Here is a 23571-nt window from a genome sequence, read left to right on the forward strand (position 1 = left end):
CCCTATATATACACAACTGGGCTGGGTATTTTCCGAACCCAGGGAGGGGAGTATTTGCCTGCCAGTAGTGTCTGCTTACAAACCTCATACCTATGTGTTGCTGAAATGGCATTGCAGACAAACTCCCCCAACTTGATCATTTATCATTCATCTCTTACTACGGAGAGACCAAAGGGTAGCAATCTCTCAGGATCTCAGTGTTGAAAACTCCTGTAGCGTTTCTCCTTAAATCTCAAATTGATCTATTCCTAAGAAGTTGCATTGGGGTGTTTGTTTTGGGGTGTGCCGGAGAGATCTAGGATAAAACTATGAAGTGTCTATTGACCTTGGGACCACAGCTAGGATGAGAGTCAGGACACTTGCTGTAACAGGACTGTCCTTGTACGAAAAAGCTTTTTTGTTTTGCATTTCTTGTTTATTTGTTTGTTTGTTTGGTGTGTGTGTGTGTGTGTGTGTGTGTGTGTGTGTGTGTGTGTGTGTAGAAAATATTTTGTGAGCATCTCCCTGTATGAATTTCTCCTAGACTCAGAGGAAAACTACCCCAATATATCTTCTTCTATTCTAATATTTCTAAACTGACACCAACAATATTTTTGTAAAAAGCAAAAGAGTAGTCTTTTAAGGGATATGTAAAGACTACAGGTAAGTGAAAAGCAAGCCTTAATTTGAATTTAGTATTATTATTTTTATTGGTCAGCATAAAATTGTTCTCCTGGCAGAAACAGTGGTAATAATAGTGAGTTCTTAAAGGATTGCTCTCAGATTCTGAACTTATCAAGGAGTTGTAGGAAAGGAACCTTGGCTCATGTGTGTTCTCTGAGAAGGAAGGGCTGTCCCCAGCAGGAGACCTAAAGTGAAATTCATGAGAGTCTATGTATGTTGCCCAACAGAAGTGTGTGTTTGCATCTGGACACAAATAACTGGTGGGTTTCATCCAAAATGCACTAATAAAAATTGTGAACATGAAGATAAAGAATAAATGCCCAGCTTCCGGGAAAAGAAAAAAATAGTTAATGATTTTCCCACATGGACACAATTGTTTAAAACCAGAAGGAAGCAGAATAGGGCCAGAAAAAGTCTTTATACAATGTTGCAGAGGACCTGCGCTCAGCTCAGCATGGAGAAATGTAAATCCCTCTCTTGCAGATTGTGGCATGTTTTCTTCTAAGATTTTTAAATGTTCTTTTTCTATGTGTTCATGCAATAAATCTTTTTTCAATCGTTGGGACTGACTCCCAAGTGCCCCAAATTTGGGGCAGAAATCCCAAACAAAGTGAGAAAGATGGGGTGGCCTGAAAAAAATCAAGAGATGGCTAGGGACAGCTTTGGAGAGAAACATCCTGTAGCTGGGAGTGTCCAGGGAGCTGCTGCCAGGCTACAGACCTTATCACTTTCCACAGCGCTCTGAGCGTGGGAACCCTTTAATGGGTCATCTCAGGAATCCATGTGGACTGGAAAGCGAGTAAGACTGAGATGTGGGAGCAAAAGCTCAGATCTCACCTCCAGGCCCTGCTCCCACCTGGCTGTTGTCATCTCAGACAGCCCGCTTGCTCCAGAACCTTGGATGCTACAGTCTTTCCAGACTCCATGAATTGAAACATAGCACTGTACCCTGCAATGCCTTCAGCAGTGCATAGCTCCTCTCTCCCTCGTTCCTGTCCCATCCTGGTGAGCAGCAACATTATCCGTGGTTTCCGACTTAAGCTAAGACGGTCCTGTACAAAACGTGGCCACTCTAGTTCTTTTTAATCTATTCCCAACCCTAACACCTCTAGGGACTTTAGATAGGACAGTGAAGCCAGGTCTCCCAACTCCTCGCTCAAAGATAAGAAGAATGCAGTACAGACAGAAAGAGTTGAAAATGGAATTCTGGAACCTTGTCTGCATGAGAAAGTTGCCCAAAGGCCAGGATTCTGAGTCAAGCAGAGACAGACACAGCAAAGAAAGGAAGAGGTCAGCAGAGAAGTTGGGGGTGTTAGGGCAGAACCACATGCGAGGCAGCAGTGGATGGTGAAGGGATCCTTGCATGGAGCATCTGTAAACTTGACTTACAAGCATGGTTCATCCCCTTCACTACCCCTTGGTTTGGACACTGCCTCAAGTCAAGTTTCAGTCCCCTGAAACAAAGTATCATCAGCAAGCAGCATGGGGTACTCTATCATGGCTGTGCTCCAATAAGAAAGAGCAGCTGTCAGTCGGTCCTGTGAGTGGGCTCCATCCTTTAACAGGAAGCTTTCCCTACGGCTGAAAACCCCGAGAGGCCCTCGCCCACTGCAGTGCTTGTCTGTACTGCTTGCTCACGCCCACCTCTCTTCATTCCCATATTCACGCCCAACTAAATAAATAGTTTCTTAATGTTAGGATCAAACATGGCCCAGGAGCCCCTCCCTAAAATGTGTCCATGAGTTTGCTGGCAGAGGTTAATGACAGAGCCCCACTACTCTTAGTGAAAGCAAAGACTGACATGTAGAATAAGGAGCTCCAAGGGGACCCACATTTAGCAGCCTCACCATGCCCTATCTCTGTGGCCATCCTATTTACTAACTATTGACTCCCCCTTCCCATCACTCTCTGCCTGCAGTGCTCTCCCTAAAAGTAGGAAGACTACTGTCTTGTCCTCATCTGACTCCCAAACACTGAAACCCAAGGCTGCCAAGAGGGTGAGGCCTGAGCAGCTATCAGCACCAGAATCACTCAGCAGCAGCTCCAGGGAGGGTTTGAGAGGAGCATCCCCTATAGATATGCTCCCTACCTCATCCAGCATCTCCCGGGGCTGGAGGTGGATGCAGCAGAGGCGTGGCAAAGAAAGGCCAGAGGAAGACTCTCACTAACCTGTTCCCACTCAGACAGCAAAGCATAGAGGCTATGGTGCAGACATGGAGCTGTGGTGCAAGCACTGGGCTATGATGCAGGCACTGGGGTGTGGTGCAGGCACAGAGCTATGGTGCAGGTGCTGGGCTATGGTGCAGGTGATAGGCTATAATGCAGGCTCAAGGCTATGATGCAGGATCAGGGCTATGTTGCAGGCACTGGGCTATGATACAGGTATGAGACTTGTGCTAGCTTCAAAATAGGAGCTTTCGAACTGTGATCAGCAGAAGAGAAGCCATGGGGTGATATAGATGGAGAGAGAGCAACTGCTCCACAGAGCAGAAGCTCCAGCTGTGGTTTCCCACCTAGCAGTAGCTACTGGTCCCCATTAAGTGTCAGAACTGGGTCAACAGTCATTTCACAGGAGAAGGTGGTACAAAGAGGGAGATGGTTCATGATACAGAGAAGATAGGTGGAGCAGCTGATGTTGCAGCTCCTCCCTCCAAACCCAAAGAAAAGAGAGGCTAATGAGGAAGTCCCAGGCAGCCTCTGCTCCTTCAGCCTGGGAGACAGGCAGACTGAGGGCCCAGTGATCAGCAGGAGGGAGGTGGTATTTAGCACACAGAAACATCATCAGGGAATTCTCCTGATTTCTGGGTAAGAGTGGCTGTTAGGCCATCAACTGAGGTCCCAAAGCATCCAGGCTCTCACCTTTGAAACTCTCTTTGACCAGACTGGGAATGAAGGATGAAGCAGTGTCCTTCTGCCTTGTCAAACCTATGGAGAACTATTAGCCTTAGAAGACCCCATGAGACCTCAGCACCACCCAGCAGAGTCTGAAGTTCCAGAGATAGTGTGGTTACAGACACATTAAGGCTCGCCCATCCACCGTATTAGAAATCTAACTTTTTAAACACCCTTCACTGAAGCTGGCACTGAATCCTGTCCCTGAGGCAGAAAGAGCTGCTGGCCATGTGTGGGCCTAAAGGAAAATAAGGTTGCAAGTTGGCCCCAAGCTGAATTCCAAAAGAAACACTAAAGTCCCAGCCATGAGTCATGGTTGTTAGGCAGACAACAGTTCTGTACAGATTAAGCAGAGTCAGGACAGACTCAGAGTTGTAGGGGTAATGGAGTGGATACAAGAACCCCAAATCCCTAAGATGGGGTATATAAAACATTCGGTAAATTCCAGATTCATATGTCACCTTACCCACATTAAATACTATAGCAGTATACAAGCATAAGTAATTAACTATTTTTCTTGCTCTCATTTAAAAAATAAGCAGGTTCCTGGAACAATGGTCATAAACAATATGATCCTTTATTTGGTTTTACACTGCAAGTATACTTTGAAAGTCTCACATGAACCTAGAGCTTACCACTTCTGCTGGATTGTCTAGCCAGATGCTCTGGGGATCCATCTATTTCCATTCCCCAAGTCCTGGAGCTAAAGACTCACCCCCACCACACTCAGCCTTTCACATGGATGCTAGGATGTGAACTTGGGCCCTCATGCTTGCACAAGCATTACCCACTAAGCCATCTCCCCAGCTTCCAGTTTTTTGAGGGGACAGTGTTTCTTATAACCCAGACTGGCCTCAAACTCTTGGGTAACTAAGAACGATTTGAATTTCTGATATCCCCACTTCCTGAGTGCCGTGATTGCAGGCTTGCGTCACCATGCCTGGTATATGAAGTGCTAGAGAGAACTGACTCCAGGCATGGTAAGAAGGTACGCTACTACCTGAGTCACATCCCAAGCCATGCAGCCACATTTACTGATGACTTTTGGGTGTGAGGCTAGAAGTGACCAAGCAGCCAGAAAGCTTAAACCCCCGACCCCAGATCTCACCTGGGTGGACTGATTCCAAAGCCAGATAGCTTGCTTTCTGCTTCATAGGGTAAGATTTTAGAACTCTGCTGCTGAAATCTGAGTCTTGACTCCACCTCATACAAATTATCTGCCCTCTATAAGTTCGCCAATCTCTCCACATTTCAGTTTCCTCTTTTGTAAAGTGCAGGCACTGCCTACCTGGTGGGACTGGGAAAGTTGGAGTTGAGAAGCTCTTAGCACAGAGCCAGACTAATGATAAGACCTTCACTTTAACAGTTACTATGTTGCTACACAAAGCAACCCTCCATCAACCACAAGATCGCCACAGTTTCACACAGTAACTTTAACAGTTACTATGTTGCTATACACAACCCTTCATCAACCACAGGATATTCACAGTTTTACACAGTAACTTTAACAGTTACTATGTTACTATACAAAGCAATCCTCCATCAACTACACTGGGTTTTCCATCCAGTTTCTTAAAACGAATTACATCATCATTTTCACCATAAAAATATAAGCTGCAATGTAACATAAACCATGCAAAAGACTTGAAAGTGCTTTGCTTTAATCCCCTAACTACTGAAAAGAATGAGGGCTACTTGTGCACCCTTGCACAAGTAAAGAGCAACAAAGGAGGATTACAGGTTCCAGGCTAGCCTGGGCTATGTGATGAGACCCTGCCTCTCTGTAGGAGGGCAGAGACAACACTCTAAACAAGGCAAAAGACTGTCCTTACACTGAAGATCCCAGCCCCAAGCTGTGGCCAGAGCTAACCAGCTTTCCCTTTCCTCCTTAGGTCGCATGTTCCCCTCAAAAGTAAAGGCTCTGCCCTCTTACACCCCTCCCCCACTGTCCCTGCCCTGTCTCCCACTCATTAGTTCTGTGAACACGACTTTTCCCATTTCACATGTACATAAGATGATGTGATATGTGTCTGTCACTTAGCATAGTGCCCCTGGGGGCCTACCCATGTTGTCATAGCCGATAGGCCTTCTTTCTCCTGTGCGGCTCATTAACATTATATACATTGTATACAAATCAACTCTCTATCAAAGACAAGATCTTCACTTTAACAGTTACTATGTTACTATGCACAGCAACTATAATATAATATACAGTGATGTTGTATTTGCCACATTTTCCTCATTTGTTGTTGTTGTTGTTGTTGTTGTTGTTGTTGTTGTTGTTTGGTTTTATTTTATTGGTTTTTTGGGTTTTGGTTTTGGTTTTGTTTTTTAGTTTTTTTTTTTTTTTGAGATAAGACAAGGAGGCTTCTAACCTTCTATATAGCTGAGAATCACCTTGATCCTGCCTCCCTCACCTCCCAAGAGTCAGAATCACAGGTAGGTCTTACCATAACCAACTCAAATTTTCTTTAGCCTTGGAGTTGGACTTACAGGCTGCCTGACCTGGGCTCTGGGAACAGAAGTTGGATCCTCTGGAAGAGCAGCAAGAGCACCTAACCACTGAGCCATCTCTCCAGCCCCAACACTCATTCTCCATTCATATGTTTACAAATACAGAGGTATAGCCCACATCTTGGCAATAAGCTGAAGATACTGATTTTATCTCCTTTGTAAATATACCCAAAAGTTAATTGTTGAGCCATATGGTAGTTTTAATCTTTTTTTTTTTTTGAACCTCCATCCTGTTTTTCATGACTGGGCTAGGCTACCTTATATTCCCACTGATGGTGGGCAAGAAGCCAGCACCACCAACCATGAGCGAAACATAAATGAAAATCAGAGGGAGATAAGCCTCTCCCCAGTTAGGATGGCAACCATCAAAGATAAGATAAGGAGTGTTGGCAAGGGCATGGAGAAAAGGAATCCTTGCACTGTGGGGCTTGTTTCGGACAAGTGCTGGCTACAGTGGGACAGTCCCCACAGTCCCTCCTCACTGTAATGAACTGTCTCGGGCAAGCTTTTCCCTTCAGAATTAGAACACTTACAGTTGGAAGCATACATGGTTTGAGCCTGGTGAGCACTGGGCTATCTCACAGTTGTATGTTTACTCAGTGAAGAGTTTCTGTGACCTAATAAGGCGTGTCCTCGATTTTTGTTTATCTAACTTTCTTTGTCATTCTTTATGCTACTGAGGACAAGACTTTACAAGGAAGGTATTCATGAGCGTGTTCCTTAACATGCTGGTCTTCTGTTGTCCAACCAGTATGTCCCTGATTTACCAGGGCTTCACCAGCCCTGTGCTGAATCTGTGTTTTGTCCAAAAGCAGCATGTGCCACACAGCGATGTTTCAGCCAATCATGGACCACATATTCGATGGTGGTTATACTGAATGGTTTTGTGTGTCAACTTGACACAAGTTAGAGTCATCAGAGAAAAGGGAGCCTCTGTTGAGGAAATGCCTCCAGCTGTAAGGCCTTTTCTCAATTAGTGATCAATGGGAGAGGGCCCAGTTCATTGCCGTGATGCCATCCCTAGGCTGGTGGTCCTGGTTTCTGTAAGCAAGCAGTCTGAGCTAGCCATATGGAGCAAGCCAGTAAGCAGCACCCTCTGTGACTTCTGCATTAGCTCCTGCCTCCAGGTTCCTGCCTTGCTTCCTTCAGTGATAAACAGTGATATGTAAGTGTAAGCCAAATTAAACCCTTTCCTCCCCAACTTGCTTTTTGATCATGGTGTTTTGTTCCAGTGATAAAAACCCTAACTAAGACAGAGGTCCCAGAAGATTATTACGGAACTGAAAAATTCCTACCACCTAGAGATAACACATCCATGTTAATGGCGAAGCAATGCATGTCTCCTGTGATGAATCTGTGAATGATGCTATTGCCCTGGCGGTGGCATGTAAATGGTATAGTGCACATGATTGTGTAGCATTGCAGAGCTTGACCGAAAACAAGCAACTGAGCTACTGGCTTATCATACTGTGTTTCAGTGAGTTTAATGCATGTTCATTTAAAAAGTGTGGTGAGCAAGCCAGGTGTGGTGGCACACATCTCCAGTCTTAGCTATTGGGAGGCAGAAGGATCAGGAAGTCAAGATCAGTCATTGTCAGCTGCCTGGTGATTTTGACATGAAACTGTTTTAAAATAAAAATTTTGTTATATACTGCAAACTGTGACACAGACAGCAACCTCGTACATCTCAGGTTTACTGAGTCTCTCCCTGCACCACTTGCTCTTGTGTTTGATTTTTTGCTCATGGTCACCCCAAGAGACATCTCTATTTACAGTGTTCATATGGTTATAGGGTTTATAAACCATATGTGTTTATATGAACAAATTCTGTGGTGGCCACTTAGTGACAAACCACTCAAGATTGCTTTTCAGGAACATGTTCCTAACACATGACTATCCTGCTGACTCTGTCTTGACCTTATGCTAAGAGCTAGGCAGTATAGGTGGGAGGTAGCTTGTCACCAGGCCACTTAAGGTTCTTTGTCATGTCTCACACTCACGATGTATCTTAAGGCTCCTCCCACATCACATCACGCCTATTCATATAAACCCTCAGCATAAGTTTTCCATTATAAAATGTTTTAATTTTTGTTACTGTTTTGAAAATACTTGGCTACAACTCACTTGATTAAAATTAACTGTCATTCAGAGATTATGTAAAACATACTTGGAATTACTTAAAAAATCAAGGACCAATAACCTGAACTTTTTTTTTCTCATGTACGGTAAAAAACAAACTTCAACAGTAAAAATGTTATCATGGGCCAGGCCTGGTGGCACACACCTTTAATCCCAGCACTCAGGAGGCAGAGGCAGGCAGAGCTCTGAGGTCAGCCTGGCCTACAGAGCAAGTTCCAAGACAACCAGGACTACACAGGGAAACCCTGTCTTGAAAAACTAACAAACAAAACAAAACAAAAAGAGAATTGCTGAAAGAAAGAGAAAGTAGGGCCGGAACTAAAGAAAGAAAAATTCTCTGCCTCTCTTTGCTGCCAGTATCTGTTGTAATTGTAGAAAGGACCCCATAAAATCCAGGCAAACAGCTGAGTGTCATCGTCAGCGCCCTACGATTAACCTGCTCTGGGAAATGGTTCACCCTGTGATAGCTCATCCTATGCTGTTCTCATCCCCAGTAAGATAGGGTCTCTCTCTGTCACCGTGGCTCTCCCAGAACTTGTTCTGTAGCCTTGGCCTTGAAATCACAGAGATCTTCCTGTCTCTGCCTCCCCAGTGCTGGGATTAAAGGCCTGGGCCACTGCTGCCTGGTTATATTTGCTTTTGGTTTTGGTTTTTCGAAACAGAGTATCACTTTATACCTCAGGCTTGCCTAAAACTTACTTTTTGGCATCTCCTAAGCATTAAGCGACTGACCAAAGGTAGGCTACCAAAGGTAGCAAATAGTGAACATCCAGGACAAGAGTGTGACTTTGGGAGATGATGGATGGAGCAAGATCTCATGACAGAGGCCAGTGAATGGATATTTTGGTCAAATTTACATCTTCTCAGCCCTCCTCAGAGAAGTGAAAGAAAGAGAGAGGGAGAGAGAGAGAGAGAGAGAGAGAGAGAGAGAGAGAGAGAGAGAGAGAATAACACACAGCAAATGGTTAGAGAAATAAATGGACATCTTGCAAAGAAAGAGAATGAGAAAAATTTCCAGCCAAGCTGCGGGCAGGGCTAGGAGCAGAGGGACTGTGATCCCACAGTTACACTATGTCCATAGTACCCCTCTGGGAAGTGACTTGAGAGAGGCTTCTACTGGCCTTGGTTGCATGGGGAGAACCTTGGGAACTCTGGAAACCAGACAAACAGCAGGGAGTGATGGGTTCTGAGAAAACTATCCCTTCATGTCTGAATTCACACTGTTAGGGTTCCCCAGTGGAAGAGTGCCTTGGCAAGTTGGGGCCAAGGAATGCCACAAAGTTATATCATGCAACAGATCTAACACGAGAGATTTATGGGGGGTGAGGGGTAATATAGATGTTGCCTCCGAGTGAGGATGGAGGAGAAAGATAACAGTCTGTGAAGGTGTGGGCTTTATAATGGGGTATAGCACATGCACATAGGGAGAATACGTGATACGTGGAAACCACCAGTGATGACTGGCTGCTGGCACTGGGCCACTGAAGACTGGCTGGGTGGTCCTTGGTTTACCAAAACACACTCCCCACATACCTTCTGCTCTTCACAGCTGGGCATCAGGAGATAGTAGTGAGCAGGACATTGCTTTTAGTGCCCTTGCTGCTGAGTAGAAGAAACAGAAGAGTCAACTTTGCTGAGCTGTGGAAATGCATGAAATAGAGGCTGATCAGCGAGGTGTGGAATTGGCGGGTAGAGGAATGTATAACTGACTAGAGCCTAATGTGCATGACAAGTTAGCGGTATAGTTGGAGCAGAACCCCAAAACAATTTAGCAGTTTGGAGTTCTAACTCACACAAAGAAAGACTTAACAGAGATTAATTAAAAACCCTACACATGCATGCAAACAAAAACAGCTGTACAACTCAGCCTGAGAGGTACAGTGTTGCAACGTCGTGAAAAGTGTTGCCAGCTCAGGTGAATCAGCACAGGAAGGGGTTGTCAACAGCACAGGCCGGATGGGGGAGGGGTGCTCACACCTTTACTGGGCTAGCTGGACCTCACCTAGACGCTCACCAGAGCAGGGCTCTGGCACCTAAGATTCTGTGGGATCATATACAAGATGTCAGGGGGGATCCCAAAGCAAATAGAAGTGACCCCTGGGATATAAAATTTATGAAGAGAAAACCACACTCACATTTGTAAGTTCACACACAAGGGTTCAGGCTGTGCCTCCCTAGGACCTCCCACCAAAGCCTCTAGGTACCTCATTAGCATGGACAACTCTGTTTGGGGCCATGTGACCTGATGTAGGGAGTGTGGCATGTGTTCCAAGCCAGGAGTCTGGCAGAGAGCAGGGAGGCACCTACCATCTCAGGTGTGTGCCCAAGTGCTAGGGTCAGAGACCCTCTCTAACTTATCAAGTTTCCTTACCAAGTTTTACTGTCCCACACCAAGGGAGAACTCAGAACTCATGAGTGAAATTTATAAGGACCATATGGTAAGAATGAGGATGCACCACTGCAGGAGAATGGCTGCCACTGTGGACAGGGGTTTAGAGGAAATATGATTGTCTAAAAGGAGGTTTCTCTTGATGATTTCTTGATGGTTTCCGAATTTGTTTCTAGTTATTCCTCGGAGATGAATTAGCAATGGCAACGCTGGAAATGATGATGGACAAATCTCATATTGTGTTCAAAGACAAACTGTGCGAAGTTCTAAGTCTCTGCATTGTCTGGCTGTTCTGTGATCAACAAGTACTTACTGAATGCAGAAGTCATTACCTGACGTACCCCTTTTATTTGAAGAGTATATAATAAGGTTGCTAATCTAAATTTGCAAACATATATAAGATCATCTCTCACTTTATAAGGTAATTTTTATATTTGTTATTTAATTTGTTCCTTGAAACATCACTGTAGGAAGCTATTATTTCATTATTAAATTAATGAATAATATTGTTGACATTTTAAAATCACTTACTTGGACCTGCAATATGGCTCAGAGGGTAAAGGTGCTTGCTGCCAAACAAGATGACCTGAGTTCAATCCCTAGGGCCCACAAACTTCTGCAAGTTGGCCTCTGCCTTCTACACGAATTCTGTGGCACTCCCACATACTCACACATAAAAATAAATAATTGTAATTATTTTAAGTTTTTAATTAACTTGTTTGCTTTCTCCAGGAGCTCCTCCTAGATTCTGTCGCTCATCATTATATATCCTTAAAGAGATCATTTTTTTAAACTCTCCCATCCTTCTCATTCACATAAGAGAATAAAATTTGAAATAATAATCCAGGTCAGAAAAGGAAGTACATCTCCCAGTCTGCAGCTACAGAAACTCCCCAGCAGGCAAGGCAGGGAGGGAAACACATGACATGAAGTGTTACCCTTAGACGACTTAAAGAGACACCTGAATTGAAGTCTCTATTTTATATAAAACATGAATGGAATTAATTCTAGAGTTGTTCTCTGCATCAAATACTTATTTAATTTTAGACAAGAAATCTGCTAGCCTGGATACAACTTCCGCAACAAAAGTAGCAGAAGCAGGATTGAAGATGAGTTAGAGAGAGCTCTGGGAGTATCAGATGAGAAAGAGAAGAGAAGAGAAGAGATGGAGGGAGGGAGAGAGAGAGAGACAGAGAGAGACAGAGAGAGACAGAGAGAGACAGACACACACACACACAGAGAGAGAGAGAGAGAGAGAGAGAGAGAGAGAGAGAGAGAGAGAGAGAGAGAGAGAGAAGCTTGCACAGGATCCGTTTCAGCACCACGGACAGAACACCAGTACTCCCTCAGTGGCCCTCAAGCCCCGCAGGATGAAGGAAACACACAGCTATTAAATCCTGTGGGATCCTGGACCACTACAGAGCAGATACGGAGAAGCAGAAAGACATACCCAACCGTGCCTTGAATAGTGTGATGTCGGCAATGTTTTAAGCAGTGAGGCAGGCCAGCCTCCGAGACTTGGGGGACAACAGGGATTCAACAGTGGATTGGAGGTAGGTTCTTTTATCCCCAGATCTCAGTATTCAGGACAGCCATGGTCTAACAAAACCACTGAGACCAAAATGTCAACTAAGGAGCTCAGGTTGTGCTTGGCAATCTCCAGGCAAAGTGAAATGGGAATTGAAGGCAGCTCATACACTCCACCACCAAGCTGAGTGTTCTACATGGGTTTTGCCCCCACAGAAACACAAGCTCCTTCCCCATTGGGGAAATGTTTTAAATAAAAGAGAGGGAGGATGGAGACAAAATTATTATATAAAGATGACTTTGGGCAAATTTCTTCTAAATTAAACAGTGAAGACAGAAACTGTCCTCTCCTTTGGTCCTAGCACGGTGCCGAGGACATGATAGGACTCACTCTAGTTGTTGACCATGGGAAGGGACAGTAGCAATGGGAAGATAGACCTTGTAACAGTCAGAGTGGAAATCAGTCCATATTATAACTCTGTGGAATGTGTATGTACATGTTCATACTTCTATACATCATGTATGTGTGCATGTATGTTGCTGGGTGACTCCTCCTGGAGGCACACAAACAAGTATCTACTTATCTCTGATAGGATACTGACAATATTGCAAAGAAATGATGCTACTTGGCTATAGTTTGGAGAGTCAGTGCGTTTACTGGGGCTACTTACATCAACATGGTGACTCAGAGGCAGCTGCATCACCAAGAAGCCCAACCGGGATGGGTGCTGACTCCCAAATCCATATCCCTGAATCTCCCCCACACAATTTGTAGACAGCTCTGGAAAAGGCATCCTCTCCAAGGACAGCTTGTTGGTTTTATAAACTTAAGGGTCTCTCTGGCACCATCCTTAGCTTCCGTTGCCTAAGTTTCATGAGCTGCCTGCATCTCGTGGTCTCTCTCTTTCCTGCAGAAAGGAAGATTTCACTTCAGTGGCACTGCACAACACACGGGTATAAATGCAGGAGAATGTCACTGTTCTAGAGTAATAAGAAAAGACGGTTGCCTTTTACTTGGTGAAATCTTGGGCATTTTTCCTGCATGTGTTGTTTTTCATAGTCCAGAAAACTTTGATAGGAGATGGAGAGGACTAGAAGCTGGAAAATAAAGAGGGAGTCAGTTGCCACTAAGGACTGAAGGCAACTGACGGGGTTCCCCATGTAACCTGGGAAGGCTCCTCTCACCCACTGGCCATGCCACACAAGCACAAAAAGACTCACACACCCTCACTGCCATCCCAGACGAAAAGCTGCCCCAGTTCTGTGCCATGTAAAAATGGATCTGAGAGGTTGTGCAAGACCAAAGAAGCCCAGTGTGGACTGTCAGCCTCCCCAGACTTAGCCTGAACCACCATCCCAGCCCCCGCTCAGTGTGGATCGTCAGCCTCCCTAAACTTAGAATGACCTCACCCTAGCAACACCTACCTCAGCCTCAGACACAAAACCCTCACTCTGGAAACACCTGTTGTGTTACTCCTTGGCCATGTAGTCTCAGCTGTGTCTCCTGGGGTTTTGATCTGGGGCTTGCCCTTCCTGGACTGTGATGGTTTGTATATGCCTGGCCCATGGAGTGGCACTAGTAGGAGGTGTGGCCTTGTTGGGGTTGGCGTGTCACTGTGAGTGTGCCCGTAAGACCCTCACCCTAGCTGCCTGGATGTCAGCTTCTAGTGGCCTTCAGATGAAGATGTAGAACTCTCAGCTCCTCCAGCACCAAGCCTACCTGGATGCTGCCCTGCTCCCACCTTTAAGATACTAGACTGAACCTCTGAACCTATAAGGCAGCCACAATTAAATGTTGTCCTTAAAAGAGTTGCCTTGGTCATAGCATCTGTTCATAGCAGAAAAACTCTAAATCATGGACTATGTGTTTCTTTTCTGGTCTTATCCAGGCTTCCCCTCCTAACACACACACACACACACACACACACACACACACAAACACACACACACACACACACACACACACTTTCTAGCATCCTTCAACCTTTCACTACCTCCCTCCACCATCTCTCCTCACAACAGTTCATAAGGGAATCAGTTTTCAATCTGTCCTACTGGGAGTGTGACCCGATCCCATCTTCTTTTAGGCTGGCGAAATGGATCTTGTTGTATGGATTTGTCTCTAGTTATGCCTTTAATTGGACAACAGACCTTCCATGGGCTCCCCTACTCCTATGCAGGACCCTGCAGAGTTCTCCAAAATGAGCTCACTGCTTGCTCGTGAGTAGAATGTGTTCTGTCACCTACCCACACCCCCAGCCCACAGTAGGCTCTTTCCCTTGTTTAACCTTGTGGCTCAGAACCCTATCAGGGTAAAGAGGGTGCTGTGTGTCAGCTGCTTGAGGCCCCAGGAGTTCTGTTCATGACAGACTTTACTGTGTCTACTGTGGTGAGGATGGGACAAGACCCCAGTGCACTCTGGTTCTTTTGCGTGCAAGCCAGGAACATGGATTCCTGATCAGAGGCTAAGCGATGGTGGGATGAGCTTCCTGGAGGTGGGGAGAGTCCCCGCTTTAACACTATGAGTGCTGTTGTGTAGATCTATCCCAAGAACCCAAGTAGATGTGTGGAGACCATATCGACTCAGCGTCCTGTATACCTACTTCTAGTTTTCTAGAGGACCTAATTTTTGCTCTACTCTTGAATCTTATCTGTTCCGTGAGTCCTTGAATAAAATGAACACCAGTTTGTGAAGCACGCTGCAATTTATTGAGAAAAGGGAGTATAGCTTTCCATGAGCAAAGGACCCACAGCTCGGAAGGCTTTAAGGGAGTAGATGAGCCAGCTGTGGGGAGCGATCCATAAGATCCAACAGTTTGGAAACCTTGACCCTTTCACCTGTGAGAGACAGATAGCCGGAATGGACTAGGCTAGACTAGAGGGCTCAGGAAGGCTCAGCCTTGGGTGTTGCTGTCCACATTTCAATTTCATCACAGGCTCTTCTCCAGGAGCACCATCATCCCAGACTAGTTGTAGCTGGACCACCTCGACCTAAGAGGAGACTTAAAGATATAGGAGCAAAGAGTTCAGCCCCTTCTCCAAGGAACTCAAGTTAAAGCAGAGTTGAACTGTGCACCTGTTGGTGCCAAGAAGATGAGAGCGGACGCCATTGCAGGCTAAGGCTGGGAAAGCAGGAGGGTGGGAATGTTTTGCCCCTGAAGATCACTTGGAGCGTTGCTGGCTGGAACTGGTGGTCTGAGAGAAGTGAACACTGCTGGTGCCCCCTCTGCCAGACTTGTAGCAGCTGCCTACCGAGGTCTGGCTGCCACCAGAGTTAAAGCTCGTTCTCTGCTGGCTCACGGAGATGCTGCCTCCGCTGCCAAGCCTGCTCCCACTGCTGCCCCTGCTGCTGCCCCTGCTGCCGATGCTGCTGCTGCTTCTGCCACTGCTGTCTCCTCCGTAGTTGCTGCCACCGGCCCCTCTGTAGCCTCCGCTGCTGCTTGTGCTGGTAACATTGCTGACCACCGCTACAGGGGAACAGAAAGTTCAGGGGAAAGGCCTGGGGGGGGGGGGTGAGGCTGGAGGCTGACAGTCTCAGCTGGGCCCTGTTCTGCTGCACAATTTCTGACACTCTGAGGTATTAGCTTGCAAACAACAAGCAAACTTGGCTCTCCAGTACCCTAGCAAAGAACAGTCACTGAAGTGTTCACAAAACCTCTGGTTGTCCAACCTAGGGCACACCCCACAAGTGGAAGGGTTAGAGAGCTGGATCACAGCTTACATGAAAGGTGCAGCACAGGGTTATAGCTAGGAAGTAGCTGATGTCACAGGGGTACCTTGAGTGGACTGGGCTAAATGCATGGGCCCACGCACATACATGTAGAAAGAACATCAGTCTCCAACTTATTCCCTTGAGATGGGGTCTGTCACCCAACCTGATGCTTATCATTTTAGCAAGGATGGTTGCTTAGCCCCTTCCCAGGTTCCAGCCCCTCAGCCTCAATACCTGGGTAGAGGCATAATGGCCTTACCCAACTTTTAAGTCCATGGTGGAGAATTCAAACTCAGATCCTCGTACTTGCACAGCAAGGGATTGTGCCCCCTGAAGCATCCCCAGCCCCTAGGGTGGGTTCTTGAATGAGATACTTACAAATGCTCACAGCATTCTGAAACTCTCCAGACAACCTGGAAAGGCAGAGGGAGAGAGTTATGTCCCCAGTGCGTCAACAGACAAAGAACTGAGGGCTCAAAACCTCAGGCACCACATCCTGCCATCTGCTCTCCTAGGGGCCAAGCCCCTGAGAAGGGAAAGGCTAGTCCAGGGTTGTTCCCATCTCCGTGTCCCCCAGAAAAGGGGGCCAATTGCAATTACGGCTCGCAGCACCTCTGACCACCACACTCTATGTCCTCCTCTTCCCACCCTTTGCCCTGAAGATCTGTTCCAGGCAAACTGCCACCCCTCGCTGGATTAGCCTCCCCCACCTCCTGCTGGCCTGTGATGATCTCCATCTTGCATGCCCTTTTCCTCCCCTTCTTCCCAACCCAGCCTTGATTTATCCAACTTTGCGCCTCGAGGAAGCCTTCCCCAGGGAGGCTTGGGGTGGCATAGAGCTTAGGTCAGCAGCAGTAGCAGTGATAGTGGAGAAAGAATGACGTGCTGACCCACAGTGTGCAGTCTTTGAACTCTCCCCACTCACAATGACCATCTCCCTGGACCTTATGCTTGTTCAGGGAGCAGGTGTAGCTAAGCAGACATGGGATGTCCACGTGCCCCCAGCCACAGTGCCTGCTGTACTGCCCACTCCTCACATCCCATGACTCTCAATTGACTCATCTTCACTGTTTCCCACAGAGACTCAGCAGAAATCCTTTTCTTCCCATGCTTGGCCTCTCCTTCCTTGATCACACTGGGATCTGACTGAGGGCAAAGGCTCTGAGTGAGGACACATGGGTCAAGGGTCAGTAAAATGGCCCTTGTCTCTTGACGCTGCCCTCGCATTGTGGGTGGAGTCCACTCATTAAGCCTTTACCTGCCGCTTTAACACTGTGTTATTTCTCAGGGGCATGTAAGCGTCTCGCACTTTCCCATACACACTCAGCTCTGGCAATCGAGTTTGAAGAACTGTTCATACCAAATTTCCAATATGGTGGACACTAGCCACTTGAAGCTATGCAAAGTAGATTCAATAATGTAAAACTCTGGTCCTCAGGTGCACTACGCCCATTTCAAACACTGGAAGGTGCCAGGCATCGAAGCATAGCCAATAATCCAGACACTCGGAAGGCTCAGAAAGATCAGAAGTTCAAGATCAGCTGGGACTACATAGTGAGACCCCAACTCAGAAAAACAGCAGGGGGTAGGAAGAAGGAGAGAAGGAAGGAGGGTTAAAGGGAGGAAGAAAGAGAGGGCTAGAGAGGCTAATGGCTATCAGATCAGACAGCCTAGTGTAGACTATTTTATCTTGGAAAGCTCCAGGTGACTGGCCTGGTCTGTAACTTTTGTCACAACCTCAAAGTGCTCTTCCTACCTTGTTTACAAATAGAAGTATGTGGCTCAATACTGTGCCCGTGATAAATTAATTAGACGGTGTAACTGATGACTTAATCACTTCCTCTGCTGTTGTCTGTCTAGCTCGTCCCCCCACTATATAATTCCTTTCTTTGATATTAAAGGTCATGAGAGAACCACACTTAGAGTGTGCTGACCCTGAGGCTCCTCACCTGCACTCTTCACCCTCCAGCAGCTTCCTGTAGGTAGCGATCTCCACATCCAGGGCCAGCTTAACGTTCATCAGCTCCTGGTACTCGCGCAGCAGCCGGGCCAGGTCCTCCTTGGCCTTCTGCAGAGCAGCCTGCAAGTCTTGGAATTTGGCATCTGCATCCTTGAGGGCCCGCTCACCACGCTGCTCAGCCTCTGCAATGGACGCCTGCAGGTTGGTGTTCTGGGGCAGAGAGTAAAAGACGAAATTAATGTAGGTCTACTACATGAACACGGGGCGGTTCGCAGGAAGTGATCTCTTCACCCATCACTCCTCCTTCCCTCTCCTCGAGGCACAAGCTCACAAGTTAGGTTGATGTTGCAATTTGGCTAATTCATCCTGCGTCCATCAAAACCAACTCATGACTCATTCAGAAAAGAAACACATCTGCTTTCCTAAGCTGGCACAGTAACAGTGGTCTGGTTAACCTTTGATCTCTTTTGCAAGACTGTTTCAACAAAAAAAATCTCCCTTCCTTGACCACCTCATTCCAGTGATACAAAGAAGCCACTAGGGTTACATAAGACCAGGTTTTGGTTTTTGTTTTTGTTTTTGTTTTTGTTAAAAAAAAAAAAAAAAAAAAAAAAAAGGTCCCTAGCGGAGAGCAGCTGAGTGCTTAAGGCCAACTGCAGAGCAGAATGGGTCCTAGGTACTGACATTCCAAGCAGCCCAGCCTGCAGGACAAACACCTGGAAAGCAGAGGCTCCCGGAGGCTGTGACTCTACCAGAATATGGAGAAAACCCTGTGCAAAGGAGCTCAGCTGCTGCCTCCTCTCTCCCAGACCCCAAACCTTCACTCCATGGAGCTTAACCACACCTGCTTCTTGACATTCTCAATCTCTGCTCGCAGTCTCTGGATCGTCCTGTTGAGCTCCATGATCTCGCTCTTGGTGCTCCTCAGGTCATCTCCGTGCCTGCCAGCTGTGGTCTGTAACTCCCCAAGCTGACAGGGGAGAGATGAAAGATCAGCCCAGCCTTGTAAAGTGTGCACAAATTTTTGATAAGGGCGATTAAGGGTGAATGCAAGGGTCCCACCTTGGTCTGGTACAGGGCCTCAGCCTCAGCCTTACTCCTCTGAGCAATGTCCTCATACTGGGCCTTGACCTCAGCGATGATGCTGTCCAGGTCCAAGCAGCGGTTGTTGTCCATGGACAGGACCACAGAGGTGTCACTGATGTGGCTCTGCATCTGAGACAGCTCCTACAGGGAACATGATCCCAAATGATGCTGGGGCTTCTCTCGTAGCAGAGATGCCTGAGAACAGAGCTAAATAATGGGGCAGTAGGAAATTAAGCTTCTATTTCAGGTCAGGCTACAGCCTACAGCATGCCTGCAAAGGGGCTGAAAGAAAAGAACAAATCACAAAGAAAAGCAGTGTCTCTGCCTATAAACACCAGCCCCTGAGCCCAAGTGTGGCTTCTCCTTGGAGCACAGAGCGGAGGGTTATTATTTAGTAACTGACTGTGATGGGGTTGGGGGGAAATTGTGGAGCTCAGGGAAAAGAGCGGCCCAGACCCTGCAGGCAGGGGGAGCATTTCCTGAGTGGAGCAGAGCTGAGTTGGGAGCCCTGTGGCTGGTTTTGTGGGTGTGCTGCCTGTCCCCTAACATTGTGCTTGTGAAGGTGTTGGTGGGCGGTCTCAAGACAGCAGCAAACTAAAGAGTCACCATGTCATAGAGTGTCCTCAGAAAGTTGATTTCATCAGTCAGGCTGTCCACCTTCGCCTGCAGCTCCACCTTGCTCATGTAAGCTCCATCCACATCCTGAAAAAGGGAAACTATAGAATGACCCCTGCTCCCTCCTACCTGAGCCTCTCTCTCTCTCTGAGCCCTCCTCTCTCTTACTTGTCCCTCCCCTGGCCCTTCTATATGTAACTTCCCACCTACCTTTTAAAGAGAACAGAAACAAAGCAGGGTATAGTGTAGGCTTAATTTTTTTTATTAATGCTACATATAAATATTCATTAGCTCACATTACTAACTAGATTGCTAGCTACAGTAGGGTTTAAAGATGAACCGCTTCCTTCAAACATTCCCTAAGGATGTTAGAAGTAAGCCAGGTCCACAGCAGTACTCTGCTCCCTCTGTGGAAGACAAAGGGACCTGGGTCTACCCCACCGCTCACTCACCTTCTTCAGTGCTACGAATTCATTCTCTGCAGTGGTGCGCCTGTTGATCTCCTCCTCGTACCTGAACAGACAGAGCCACAGGTTGAGACCGTGACATTTCAGAAATAGAGAGGTGGCTCGGCAGTTAAACACACTGGCTGCTCTTCCTGGGTTCCTGGGGTCAATTCCCAGCACCCATGTGGCAGCTCAAAACTGAATATAATCAGACTCATAAGATCCAGTGCCCTCATCTGGTGTGCAGACATCAATGCTGACACAATACCCATATATAAAATACAGAAATGGAAAAGATGAGGGCCCTACATCCTCCTGCAGAATCTCTGCCCAGAGGCAGGACACTGCTCCATGAGCATGTGACCATGCAGTCACACAGAGCCCAAAGTGTCCCCACCCTGGGACCATCGTCTTGAAATTCTTCAAAAGTTTTTAACAAGGATGCTACACAATTGTTTTTGCCAAGGCCTAAAATATCACATCCTGCCTGGAGACTTCTCAGAGCTCAGGAGCTGCCCCTCCCTTCTCCAAGTTTGATGAGAGGCTGAAGTGTGTACACTTGGGGTTGAACCAAGAATCTGTCTGCTTGCTTGAGCTCTTTGATCAACTTCACAGAGTCAACCTACTCACAGGAGAATGAAGAAGCAGCTGTCCCCACCTGGTATTTCTGTCTATTTCAGTTTCCCTTCACTACAGAGGAATTGTAGAAGAATTTAGGATAAGAATGGAACTCAAGCTTTCTGACTATATCACAGCTATGGGATTCTTCTCTGCTAAAAATGTGCCACCAAGCAAGTTAGATCCTTGGAATCTACAAAGTGGAGGGAGAGAGTTCTCAAAAGCTACCCCCTGGACTGGGCATGGTGGTATCACTTTTAATCCCCGCACTCAGGAACAGGTGGATGAGCACAGCCTGGTCTACATAGTAAGAGTTTCAGGACAGACAGAGCTACATAGTGGGACCCTATCTTGAGGGGGAGAAAACTTGGCCCCTGTCTTCTGCACAGAAAATTGTAGCACATGTGTCCCTGCCCTCACCACATACATACATATATACCATACATACATACATACATACATACATACATACATACATACATACATACATACATGTAGGGAGAGCTCAGGCATCCTGCCATGTTTTGCTTACACAAGCTGGAGAGCAAACTCTACTCTAGCTCTTGAATTCCCACAGTCCTGCCTGGAGCCTGTCACCAAGCAGGTGACACCCACTTACACAGTGGTAGAAGAAAAGACTCCCAGGAGCAGGTTGCCCCTCTATGTGGGCCCTGACTCCTGGGGATATCTGGAACCCCCTCCCTCCTCAGGAAGCCCTGTTCACTTCTCACAGATCTCAGCTGTGAACTCAAACTTGGAACCCTAAGAAGGAAACAGAGTGGAGCTGCAGAATCAAGAGACCAGGCACACTGAATGAATTTGCACAATACAGCCCTGGACCAAGGGCTTGGGAAGCAATCAGACTCAGCCCTGACCCAAACCTACTGCTTCAAAATAGCAATAGCTGGAACACCTTCCTAAGTAATTCCTATAGAGTTCTCAGGAAACCCTCCTGCTCATCTGGGCTGATGTAGGAGTGGAACCTGACAGAGACTACAAAAATAAGTAAGGATCAGCCCAATAACCATGAGTCCCCACTTGCCCAACTTCTACAGGGCCAGACTTCACCCAATAAACCTATCAGAAAATATTAACTGTTTGAAAATCCAAATGAGGGACGACACCCCACATCGGGACCCTTACTTCCTTTTGAAGTCTTCAACCAGGTCTTGCATGCTCTTCAGCTCTCCCTGCAGGCTCCCCTTCGCCCCCAGAAGTGAATCTAACTGCTTGCGCAAACAGCTGATATAAGACTCGAAGAAAGATTCCAGGTTCAGGGGGCCGGAGCCAGAGCGTGTGGTCTGCTGCTGCAGCAACTCCCACTTGGTCTCCAGGACCTTGTTCTGCTGCTCCAGGAAGCGCACCTGCAGAAAGAGAGGAAGGGTATGGCTTTTCACCCGGGCACATGGCAAAGGGTAGAAAAGTGGGGAGCAGACCCAGTTCTTCAAGCCACAGTGGACTCTGTGCCTCAGACCTTGGACAGCATGAAGTCACCAAAAGTGAGGTGCATACAGAGTGCCAAAGTGAAGAGCCAGACCCAGGACTACCTATGTCTGTTGGGATCTTTCAAAATAAAGCCAGAGTGGGTCAGTGTGACTAAAATGACTTTTACATATAAGCTTCTTTCACCTCCACAAAGGTAGTAAAACTAGCCAGTGAATCCTCGGATTCATTTTGCAGCTGACCAAGGTTCACTTCAAATCCTCTCTTCTGTTTTGGACCCAGCATGCCCTGCTCCTCGGCATCATGGACAGTTCAGCTTACCCTGGCAGAGGCATAATATCACTGGCTAGGTGAGTTGCTGTTGAAGATACAGCGGTCCCGAGATTTGTGTATGATTAGTTAGTTGCTAGCTGAAAGTATCAAGTAACTACTTGTCAAAGAGAAGGTAAGCTGTTCTGTGTTTGTTACTAAGTTCTTCAAATCTAAAGCAGAATTAGGCCCCTCATCTCAGCACTACAGGGAAATTAAGACTGGAATCCTTCCCTCCTTCCACAGCTGGAATGACAGGGCAGAAATAACAAGAAAGGTGTCCTCGATGTCCCGGAAACAAAATGTCACAGAGCAGGCTAAGGGCCAGACATGCCTCTGGCAACTTCATATACCAACCCCTAGGAGCCCAACCACCCACAATGCCTCTGAGCCTTGCCCTCACCTTGTCAATGAAGGAGGCAAACTTGTTGTTGAGGATCTTGATCTGTTCACGCTCCTGGGCCTTCACTTGCCCAATCTGGGGGTCAATCTCCACATTGAGGGGCTGCAGGAGGCTCTGGTTGATGGTCACTTCCTGGATTCCCCCAGGGCAGCCACCAGGGCCAAAGCCACCAGGCCTACCAAAGCCACCAGCTCCCCCAAATCCAGAAGCTCCCCCAAAGCCACCTCCCATCCCTCTGCTGCTACCAAAGCTACCTCCATAGCCACTTCCAAAGCCACTGCCACAGCTGCTACGCCCTCCACTGAAGCCACCAGCCACACTGATAGAGATACTCTTGCTGCCACCCAGGTTGTAGAGGCTGTGACTGCCAAAGGTACCCGCTCCGCCCCGGAACCCACAAGCCCCTCCACTGGCTGCCCCAGAGCGAGCCACACAGCTGCTCCTGCTGCTGCCAGAAACCACAGCTGAGCGGCCAGAGAATCCCTGGCTCCCACAGCTGAAGGATTTCTTGCAGGCTTGTCTGCTCATAGCGAGGAGTGTGGCAGTGAGCTAGCGATAACTTAGCAGAGCAAAGGACTGAGGAGAGGATGGGGATTACTGGGGAAGCTGGCCTTTATATTCCGAGCTGCCTGGCTTGGCAGAGGAGAGGTAAGCAATTACCTGAGAGTCATCTCGGGTTTGGTTTGCCTCACCGGCAACAAGTTGTGTCTTAGTTTCCAGCACACCTCAAAGATAATCCTCTGGACAAAAATGGCTTTGCTTTCTTAGCTTAATCACCCAAACTTGCCTCAGTTGACAGAAGGCCGAGCTCTCTCCTCGCTTCCAACCTGTGATTTCCTCAAGAATTTTTGAGAG

The 23571-nt window shown here is 47.1% G+C and overlaps 1 protein-coding gene across 1 annotated transcript; it reads right to left on the reverse strand.

Annotated features, from left to right (window-relative positions):
- Nucleotides 1-14810: 14810 nt before the first annotated feature.
- On the reverse strand, nucleotides 14811-23305 carry Krt76 (keratin 76). The gene is given in 9 exon segments (NM_001008805.2): nucleotides 14811-15591; nucleotides 16215-16249; nucleotides 17786-18006; nucleotides 18641-18766; nucleotides 18859-19023; nucleotides 19489-19584; nucleotides 19950-20010; nucleotides 21705-21925; nucleotides 22717-23305. Coding segments are annotated over 9 exon segments (1758 nt in total). The 5' UTR covers nucleotides 23245-23305; the 3' UTR covers nucleotides 14811-15286.
- Between the last annotated feature and the right edge of the window lie 266 nt (nucleotides 23306-23571).

The sequence above is a fragment of the Rattus norvegicus genome, chromosome 7, assembly GCF_021556685.1.
Source record: "Rattus norvegicus strain SHRSP/BbbUtx chromosome 7, alternate assembly SHRSP_T2T, whole genome shotgun sequence".
In the NCBI taxonomy this organism is placed as follows: domain Eukaryota; kingdom Metazoa; phylum Chordata; class Mammalia; order Rodentia; family Muridae; genus Rattus; species Rattus norvegicus.